Source organism: Physeter macrocephalus, chromosome 5 (assembly GCF_002837175.3).
Source record: "Physeter macrocephalus isolate SW-GA chromosome 5, ASM283717v5, whole genome shotgun sequence".
Taxonomy (NCBI): Eukaryota; Metazoa; Chordata; class Mammalia; order Artiodactyla; family Physeteridae; genus Physeter; species Physeter macrocephalus.
In genome coordinates, this window is record NC_041218.1 from 6,389,865 (window position 1) to 6,400,379 (window position 10,515).

The 10,515-nt window shown below is 47.1% G+C and overlaps 1 protein-coding gene across 2 annotated transcripts in view; it reads left to right on the top strand.

Annotated features, from left to right (window-relative positions):
• The window catches only part of GIMAP5 (GTPase, IMAP family member 5), a 10,898-nt gene extending 1,102 nt beyond the window's left edge, over nt 1-9,796 (top strand). The window contains exons 1-3 of one of the 2 annotated variants that reach the window (XM_024127019.2): nt 4,118-4,418; nt 7,343-7,459; nt 8,369-9,796. In XM_024127019.2, coding sequence (XP_023982787.1) covers nt 7,417-7,459; nt 8,369-9,249 — 924 coding nt within the window. In that variant the 5' untranslated portion in view covers nt 4,118-4,418; nt 7,343-7,416 and the 3' untranslated portion in view covers nt 9,250-9,796. Of the gene's footprint in view, nt 1-4,117; nt 4,419-7,342; nt 7,460-8,368 lie in introns of those variants that run through there. The other variant, XM_007126647.3, reaches the window with a different exon arrangement.
• Nucleotides 9,797-10,515: the final 719 nt, after the last annotated feature.

The window sequence follows — 10,515 nt, forward strand, 5'->3', positions numbered from 1 at the left end:
AAAATAAAATAAAATAAAATAAAAATATCCTCATGTACTCATTCATGTAAGAGTTTCTCTAGAGCAATCGTCTTCAAACATTTTTGCTTGTGTAGTCACCAAAAAGGTTTTTTAAATCTAGGTGTTCCCTTGAGCGTTTTAAACTGAACTTAAATTATTTTTCATCATAAATGTTTGCAAAGAATGCAATTTCTAACACATTGTAGATATTAACATTTTAAAATAAAACTGCTACTTTTTTTTAATTTTAAAAATATTTATTTATTTATTTTTGGCTGTGTTGAATCTTCGTTGCTGTGCGTTGGCTTTCTCTAGTTGCAGCGAACGGGGGCTACTCTTCGTTGCGGTGTGTGGGCTTCTCATTGCGGTGGCTTCTCTTGTTGCAGAGCATGGGCTCTAGACGTGTGGGCTTCAGTAGTTGTGGCACACAGCCTCAGTAGTTGTGGCACGCAGGCTCAGTAGTTGTGGCTCATGGGCTTAGTTGCTCCAAGGCATGTGGGAGCTTCCCGGACCAGGGCTTGAACCTGTGTCCCCTGTATTGGCAGGTGGATTCTTAGTCACTGCGCTACCAGGGAAACCCCTCATTTCTTTTCAATGTTGAATAATATTCCATTGACTGGATGTACCACAGTTTATTTATCCATTTGCCTACTGAAGGACATCTTCGTTGCTTGCAAATTTTGGAGATCATGAATAAAGCTATTATAAATATTCATGTGCAGATTTTTGTATGGACCTAAATAAAATATTTTTAAATAAAAGGATGAGAAAGGAGGGCCTTCTAAGAATGATAGAAGCCATAAAGAAAATGTTTGTTAAAATTTCCAGACTGAGCAAAAAACTTACCATAGCTAACTTAAGAGATAAACAGCAGGGGGTGGTATCTGCAAGACATTTGACACCAATTGACAGTTCTCTTTTACTGAGCATATTGTCAATTTAGAGACACAAGTCTCAAACTTTTTTGACTCTTTTATTTTGTTTTATTTTATTACCTCCATGCCTATGGCAGAAGAAAGAAGTATCAGTGATCGCCTTTGGATCTGTCCAAGAAACCTTATGAGTATTTAGACTTGTTAGGAATTACTAGATTTCAATTTACATCTCACAATAAGGAAACACATTATTTTTAAAATAAATTTATTATTTATTTATTTTTTGGCTGCGTTGGGTCTTCATTGCTGTGCGCGGGCTTTCTCTAGTTGCGGTGAGAGGGGGCTACTCTTCGTTGCGGTGCATGGGCTTCTCATTGTGGTGGCTTCTCTTGTTGCGGAGCACAGGCTCTAGGGTGTGCGGGCTTCAGTAGTTGTGGCGCATGGGCTCAGCAGTTGTGGCTCTCGGGCTCTAGAGCGTAGGCTCAGTAGTTGTGGCACGCAGGCTTTGTTGCTCCACGGTATTTGGGATCTTCCTGGACCGGGGCTCGAACTGTCGCCTGCGCTGGCAGACAGATTCTTAACCACTGGGAAGTCACCAGGGAAGTCCCAGGAAACACATTATTAAATAAGACCACTGTAATTCTACAAGATTTGAGAGACCCATGGTTATTTTCACAGGGCAGAGCTACAGTTTTCGAGGACTGGATATCTCACAGACTCTGTTGCAGGAATAATATTTGCTGTTTTTCTCTGTAGCTATAGGGGCAAAGGAACAATTTCCCTCCTTTTTTTTGCTGGTATTTCTTTCACCAACCATTAGAAGCACTTATGGTTTGAAGAGCCATCACTAGAATTCCAAGAGCTAACACTGAAGGAAAAAGAGGAGTCCTGAATAGCCGCAAAACTCTAAATAAAGAAAGGAAAGGGGCAGAAAAGGAGTGTTAACCGGTGTTATATAGAGTAGGTAGTATTTTGCTTTCTTGAGTAATAAATAAAGGCCTTTCTTGAATCAACAAGAAAAATACATATAATTTAACAGGAGAAATCAGCTAAGTATATGAAGAGGCTGTTTAGAGGAAAAAGCATACAATTGTCCCCGTAGAAAGCATCTCATCTCACCCTATGTAGTAGCTGAGGGAATTCCTGAAGACAGAACCAAGAGGATTTTTTCAGTGATTAATTTGCATTTTTTCTAATGCACAGAAAGTAGCCGGTCAGGATCCAAAGTCTCTATGGTGTGGGCTCGTGAGTATTAGCCTGAGTAGCTTAAGACAGGTAAAAGGACAGGTTTACCTCAACCGTGAAAAACTCACGAGGCAGGTGTGGATTTGATACCTTTGAGCAATGTTTCGTGTACCAAGTATTTACAAAATATGTGCTGAGATGACTGAATAAGTTGACTTCATGCATAAACGTACTCATGATAAACCAGCTAAGAGTTGATAAATGTCTAGCACGAAGAGTTATTTTTGTTTTAGAGGAGTTGATCTTTTAACCTTCTTTCCCCTACCCGCCCACGCCCGCAACTAAAATGAGATATCAGAGGGATTTCTAGCTAGCAAAGAGAAAAAAATGTCTTCTGTATGTTAAAAGCATGCTTTCTGTCCTCTACAGCAGGAGGGCATGTGTCCACCTCATTCAGTGTAATGGCTTCTTTCCCCTACCCGCCCACCCCCGCAACTAAAATGAGATATCAGAGGGATTTCTAGCTAGCAAAGAGAAAAAAATGTCTTCTGTATGTTAAAAGCATGCCTTTCTGTCCTCTACAGCAGGAGGGCATGTATCCACCTCATTCAGTGTAATAGCTATTATTGTTTGAAAAGTTAAAATGACAGTATCAATATGGGAGAATATTTTGTAAGTCAGGCATGACTTTCATTGCCAATGTGAAATGTGGGTGTTATCTGCATTATAAATGCCCTCCTCTCTAAGCAAAGAACCAAGAGTTACTTGTAGCTCAATGTCCTGATTATAGCTGTTTCTCCAACTTATAGTTCTGAACCCAGATGTGCAAGTAATGGTTCAGACTCTGCCCCCTTCACTCTAAGAATGTCTCCAGAGAGGCGCTTCAGCCCCTGCAACCCAGGAGCCCCCAGCAGGGCCTTTGCACAGAAGCAGAGGAAGAACGTTAACCAGAGCAGTGGGAGGCGCCAGGGCACCCCTACACCCTTAAGTGCCTGTCACTTTGCCTAAATCACACTATGGATGTGTCCCTGGCTTTTGTGGAAATGCAAATCCACCTAGGGGAAGAAACCTACCAAACTTTGTTTCCTCCTCAGGTCAAAGCATGAGTGACTTGAGAGCAGGGCAGTTGACAGAGAAACAAGAAGGGGGGTCAGAGCCATAGAAGGTCTCAAGTAAGGTGCCTGCCTTGAGTTCAGCCTTCACTGCCATCTGGAATTACATATGAGAAGCTATCTTTACGCAGGAGAGGTAAATGGTCGGCGTGGGGAGATGCGAGTTGGGCCAGTGTGGGCCAGTGAAAGGCGGCAGCTGCTTGATTTGGGATGCAGCTGTGCCCCAGATGTTCACTGGCTTCCCTGGGTCTCCAGACTAACTCAGGTAGAGACCTTGTTCTGCACAAAAGCCTTACAGAGATGCGGTGGGGAGAAGGAAATGGAACTGTTATTAAAAAGAAAACAAAACCAAGCCAAACCAAAAAAGAAAACCCTCTTCCTCTGGCGTCTCCGAGGGCTTTTGAGTCACTCTCTGAGGATAGCTTGGTGAGGAAACTCTCACATTGTCCTTTTCCTGCCCCGGGGGACGTGGTCTTTCTCTCTCTCTCTCTCTCTCTCTCTGGCAGATAGAATTGGTGGCCAGGTTTTTTCATCTGCCACTGCTCTTATGTTTTTGTGAAGAGACTAGAAGCCAATGAGAGAGGCTGCCTGGGAGAGGAGGGAAGATTGCAGCAAGAGTGTCTGAGAACTAGCAGAACTTTCCAGGACCTGCCAGGTAACAGGGCTTGTTCATCTCTCTGCGTCTCTCTTTCCCCTTCCCTCCCTCTCCTCCCTCTCACTGAAGTTGTTCCAGTAACACTCTGTGTCAATCTGCACACTTGATCTTTCTAAGCCTCAGTTGCATTATTCCTAAATTATTAGGGTCAGGAATTACATACCCTAAAGCCCCAAATAACTGCAAACAGAAAATACTACTAGTACTATATTTTTCAGAACCTAAAATTTTGAACTGAATGAGCTCAGAGAGTAGCCCTTTGGTGATACTAGCTTGCTTATTTCTCGCGTTTGTGCAAAAGCGTATTCACGTGTGCACCTAGTGGCTGCTGCACCCACATCTGGGTGCACCCATAGAGTTCTCTGCACGTTGCTGGGTGAGGGAGGATGGTCTGACCCTCCTCCCTGCAACCTGCCCCCAGAAGTCATAGGATGCCCTTTGAAGAACAGGCTGAAAAGTTGCCTTGCAATTTTAATCTGACTTGATGTCTGTTGCTTGTTTCTGTTGCATACACCACTCAACTTGAAGGCAAGTTTCTGTCTTCAAGAGGGAAAAAGATTTCAGGAACGGGACTCAAGGTGATCTGCTCGGGTAAAACATGTGCTTTATTTCTGAGAAAGAAATACAATTTATTGTTTTGAAAAATGATTTAACCTGCTCATTGACCAGAATGGAGTTATGAGGGCGTTATTCCTGGAGGATTACCCTGCCTGGCACCCTTTGACAGCGACAGTGTCTCACCATGGCATCTTGTTTATGATTCCTAATCAGCATGTCACCTTCTCCAACCTTCTCCCGTGGGGCCAGTAGGGAGGAGATCCTGAATACTTTTGGCAGATAATTTGCCTGGGTTTTGGCCCATTTCAGGCCAGTTTCAGCCCATTGCACAATTTTGCCAAGGGTGCCTCTACCTTTCCTGTCCCCACGTGCTCCTTTCAGCCCTGCCCAGTGGGGATGTTACAGGAAGTGGGGCTTCCCAAGGGTGGTAGAAGGAATCACCTTCTTTCCCTGTCTTTGGAAGGAGCTGTTCTCTAAACTGGTCCAACCGTCCTCCAAGTGTAGGGAGAGAAGTGTCTAGCAAAGCCAGGTATTTAGTAACATTTTAAATGAATGAATGGAAGGATGATGGCTCTACAATGAGGGAGCTAGGTTGTTGGCCAGGAGGAAGCACGATGGTGGTGATGTCGGGAGGGGACTAACGTGGCGACAAGGGCACAGGCATCTGCAGGGGACAGAGCAGGGGAAGGTGTGCAGCTGGGACCCGGTGGCAGCCTTCTGGCCAGAGGTGTGGCCGTTTGGACTAGAGAGGGAAACAAAACCCTCAAAAAATAATTGAGAAAGATGGTTCTTGAGAAGGGGCCCCTTTTTTCACTTCTCTTTCTGCTCAGGCTAGACTCAGAGAGAGCAGCAATTTAAGCCTCTCATTCTTGCTCCAAGTTGGCTGGCTACCAGTCGCTTGGCCACACACATCACATGAGTAGCGCTGCTTGACCCATTCCCGAGGGTCTGAGGGGCAGCCAGAGGGGAACATTCCTCCCAGCACACAGGGCAGGCGGCACATTCTGGTCCTGCCTGCACTCCCAATTGGCCGGGAGACACCGTGAAGGGGTTGCCATCTCTCTCGGATCCTTCAGCCCACAGTCCTGGGTGCAGGTGGCTCCACATCGTTGCTGTATTCCTCATATACAAAGGATGTGGACAGTGTTACCTGATTTCTCTGAGTCCAGGCATATCAGCTCCAGCCCCCCTCCAGCTCCCGTTTCTGCAGCTCTTTCAGCATCACCTTCTCTGCCCCTTAACATTCATCTAGTCACTTACCTGGTACCAGCCTGGTGTCCTCAGGTGCTTGGGAGCCCCTCCTTGCTGGTCCTCTCTGGAGACCACCATTCAAGATGATCCAAGGGCAGTACATGAGAAAACAGAGCACCTTGGTTTCCAGATCATCAGCACAGAAAATAAGCTGATATCTAAAAAACACCGGTGTCCCCATTTGCCACCCACTATGCAATCACATCTTTTAAAAAATCCTCCCTATAGATTTCGTGCTTGAAAAGATCCAGCCAAAGAGGAGAATTATTTTCAGGTTTGCTCCTTCTCCAGATTTCAACAGAGAGAATTAGCTGGATCGATGTATCAGTTTTCTCCAGAAAAACAGAACCAATAGGATGTATGTATGAAGAAATTTATTTGAAGGATTGGCTCATGCAATTATGGGGGCTGGTAGGTCCAAAACTTGTAGGGCAGACTGGCAGGCTGGAAACTCAGGCAGGAGCTGATACTGAAGTCTTGAGGCAGAATTCTCTTTTGGCTTGAAAATACCATTAGAACGAATTACAAGCTATTACCGGGAAACTGTCTGATAGAAACTGAATTTTGACATTCACATTAAAATAATTGCCAGGTTATTTATTTAGTAAATTATTTTTCCTTCAAAGGTAATAACTGTGGCCATTTTCAGAGGTGGAGGGGCTAGATAACATCCTATATGGTGCGATTCCAAGGAGCGTGGAGGAAATCTACTCATTCCAAAACGTTTTTTTTTTTCGGTTCACCTGTCCTAGATGCTGAAATTCCACAATTAGAGATTCATTCTTTAGCATTAACTCCTTGAGCCTTAGAAAATACTCTGAAACTTTGCACACAGCGAGGTCCTGATGCAGTTTGGGGAGGGGTCGTGAAGTTCTTTCCCAATAGTGAAGCTCGAGTAGTCATCCTTGGGTGGGGCCTGAGTGGCCCCACTCGCTGAGCACAGGAAGTAAGAAGTAGGAGGCGAGACAAAGATGAAGAAAAAGCCATATGGGGGACCATGAAAGAAGGGGAGTGCACTGGAGAGAGTTGCCCCTGAGGTAGCTACCGCTCGAAGACTATTTGAACTGAGAATATGGAAGCATAGATCTTTGGTAACATAACAGCTGGTCTGAGCCTAACAAATCAGGTCTTCCCTCTGTTTACGGGATGCACGCTCCACCCCACTGCCCACCTGGGGTCATGACAATCTCCTGCTCCTGGCGTGACCAACTCGTCCTGGTTTGCCTGGGACTCTCCCAGTTTCAACACTGAAGTTCCTTTGAGCAGGGGATCCTCTCAGTCCTGGGCAAACTGGGATGATTCGTGACCCTCTCTACCACCATCACCATGGAAACTTAGGGAAGACCGTCTTTTGTGAGTTTACCCAAGGCGAAACTTTGCCAGGCAATCTTGAGTTTGGGTGCTGGACTGAGACCCTGAAGACAGAGAGCCGGGAAGCCAGGAAATGACCAACTTCCTTATTTGGTCTTCTGGGCGGACAGCACGTCTTCAGCGCATCCTGTTAGTAGCTAAATACAGGTGGTGGGAAACCACGTGCGGTGCTCTTGTGTTGGGACTGTCTATATGCTCTTTGTGAGGAAGCTCAGTCTAGTGCCAAGGATGGCTGAGGGTCAGCAGCCCTGGGTTTTAGTCTCGGCTCATCCATTAAATTACGTGTGACCTTCAGTGGTTGTTTTTTTCTCCCTTCAATCTCCTCATCTATAAAGTGTGGTGTTTTGCGTCGGATGTCACATCCGACTCCAGTACGAACGATCTCTGCCTGTTTTCCGTCTAGACCAAAATGGAGGGCCTTCAGAAGGGTGGAGAAGACACCTGCATCAAAGGTAAGATCTGGTGGAGCCCTGCACAGCACCTGAGGACCATGAACTCAGCATTGGGTCAGCAAACGTCCCAACTGTAGTGAAAGGTACAAGACTAGAGTCACCTCAACACACAAAAAATGCATATCCTCCAAGAAATAGAACTTATTAGGCTATTTGCTGTCATGCTCTCCTTAGTGAGGGTAAGTCTTTTCGGATAAAACCCTGCCATCTTGTAAAACAGAGACCAGGCAGGGATGGGAGGAGTTGAAAGTATGCGACTAACAATTAATTTAGTGGTTGTAGGAAGCTCTGAGCATCAGAAGGCCTTCAGGGTGGGAATTGAATAGGGAGAATGTTCTGGAAAGGGTGGAAAAATTCAGCATCCCAAAAGGAGCGATCCTAAAGACTTTGGCCAGCTGGGATGATTTATTCCACCAACCCTGCACGACTTCCCTTTATTCTCTACGTAAGAATATTTACTCTGAGCCCAGCCCTGTCGTGGGAAAAGAGAGTGTGATAGCCTAATTGATCCAGGGATGCTATTTCTTCTAGGTATTTTCCTTTTTATCTTTTGTTCTCTTCCTCCTAAAAAGGCACTTATTACTCTTTTTGTCAGTTCAGGCTGCTAAAACAAACACCACGGACTGTGTGGTAATCAACAAATGTTTATTTCTCATTGATCTGGAGGCTGAGAGGTCCAAGATCCAGGTGTGGTAGATCTGGTGTCTGGGGGGAACCCACTTCCTGGTTGCTGTGTCCTCATCTGGTGGAAAGAGAGTTCTAGTCGCTTTCTTTTCTTAGAAGGACGCTAATTCCATCATGGGGTTCCAGATACCATCACACTGACGATTAGGGTTTCAGCATATGATTTTGCGGGGGACGCGTTCAGTCCATGGCAATGGCACATTAACTTTTTGTGTGCTCTGACAGGTGGAGGAGAAGAGAGCTTAAATCCAGGATCATTTTGGTTAAGGATCATCCTGGTGGGTAAAACAGGCAGCGGGAAAAGTGCCACCGGGAACAGCATCCTGTGCCAGCCAGCGTTTGAGTCCAGGCTGGCGACCCAGTCGGTGACCAGGAAGTGTCGGGGGGCAACGGGCACGTGGAACGGGAGGAGCATCCTGGTGGTGGACACGCCCCCCATCTTTGAGGCGAGGGCCCAGGACCAAGAGGTGTACGAGAACATCGCGGACTGCCACCTGCTCTCGGCCCCGGGGCCTCACGTGCTGCTGCTGGTGACCCAGCTGGGGCGCTTCACAGAGCAGGACGTGGTGGCCGTGACCGGGGTGAAGGAGGTCTTTGGGGCGAGAGCCCTGAGACATACGGTCCTCCTCTTCACGCACAGGGAGGACTTAGCGGACGGGTCCTTGCATGACTACGTAGCAAACACAGACAACCTCAGGCTGAGGGGCCTGGTCCGGGAGTGCGGGCAGAGGTACTGCGCCTTCAACAACCGGGCCTCCGGGGACGAACAGAGGCAGCAGCTGGCCGCGCTGGCGGCCGTGGTCGAGGGGCTGCAGAGGGAGCACCGGGGCGCCTACCTCAGCAACGACCTCTTCTTTGATGCCCAGCGGCTCCAGCAGGGCGGGGGCGACCCCCGTGGAGAAGGTCACGTGCGCTACCTGGCCAGGGTGCGGTCGCACGTGGCAAAGCAAAGGCGAGACCTGAGAGAGGCCCAGAGGAACCGTGTCTTCAAGGCGCTCCTCCAAGTCAAAACCTGGGTCGTGGTGCATTATGAGCTCTGTGTTTGTCTTGTTTGGTGCAGCTTACTTTTTCTTCTTATTCTGCTGATCATCTGGTATCATCTTTAATTCTCTGTCTCATCTGTTTGTCAGAGCCTTTTCTAAAGTATCACTTCAAGGATTCATTGTTCGTTTCAGAAACAAATTCTGTTGGTCGGCAGAGGACATGGTTTGTCATCCCTGCGGCTCCCATCTTCCTTGTAGATTTCTGGCTTGGTTCACGCCTTCACCAGTCCCTCGGTGAAGCCACGTGCCTCAGAAGATGACAGTGGCTCAGTTCGAGGCATGCCTGGCTGGTCTATATACAATCTCATTTCCTTTGTAGTGAGCAGCTCAGGCATCGGCCTGAGACCCAATTCAGGCCAATGGGAAGGGAGAAAAAGTCTGCAGAGGTGGGGCCAGAAGGTTTCTCCTGGCCCAGGAGAGACCCCCCATAGAGAGACAGTCTCTTCCTCCTCTGAGCATTGTGGGACCGGAGTGTAATGCTCGGAATGACAGCAGCCGTGTGGCTACCGACCCGAGGATGAAGCCGTGCCGAATGATGGAGTCGACCCGAGCCACCCACTCAACCGCCCTGAAGCTTGCACTATCTCTGGACTTCCAGTATGTCAGCCAATAAATTCCCTTATTGCTTAAGCCGTTGGAGTTTGGGGTCTCTTTTACCTGCATTTGAAAACATTTGAACTAAGGAAGAGTTCTCCATATCCTTTAAAAAAAAATCCTTAAATCTAGCAGAACTTCCCTGTTTTCATGCTTCCTGTGAGTAAGTGAATCGAGACTAAATGAACGAATTTCTCTTTTCTTGTTCCTAGTGTCAGGAAGGACCTCCCTCCACAGCTAAATTTCCTGCTTAGAGTAGACATTCACTGAATCCTGAAGAAAGTGAAAAATCGAGTCGGTCCAGAGTTGTATTATTTTGGAAACGACCAAAGGACGGGGCAGAGTAAATGGAACAATCCCTAGGTGGGTCTTTTCCATGCTTTCTTTATCCTCTGAGGGAGAAACAGAGCTCATATTTGAGCACTTTCCAAGGAATTACGTTGGCGAACATTCATGTGTGAGTAAAGGTTGAGCAAAACCCTTTCTCCTTCTCTGCTGTAAAATATCCTTGGGTAAACCCTCCGGCTTTAGTCCTCTTGGAAATCAGCAAAGGTGGGACGTCGTCTGGATTACTGGGCAACTCTGCTCCTGGGGAAAGAGATGACTTCTTGGTGCGGGGAGGCCTGGGAATGGACCATCTACGCACCTGGAGGGAGCCCCTCCTCCTGCAGCCCTCCTCCCTAATGCTTTCTTGGGCCGAGTTTCTGCCTGGTAGGGATGCCTTCCCTGGAGGGA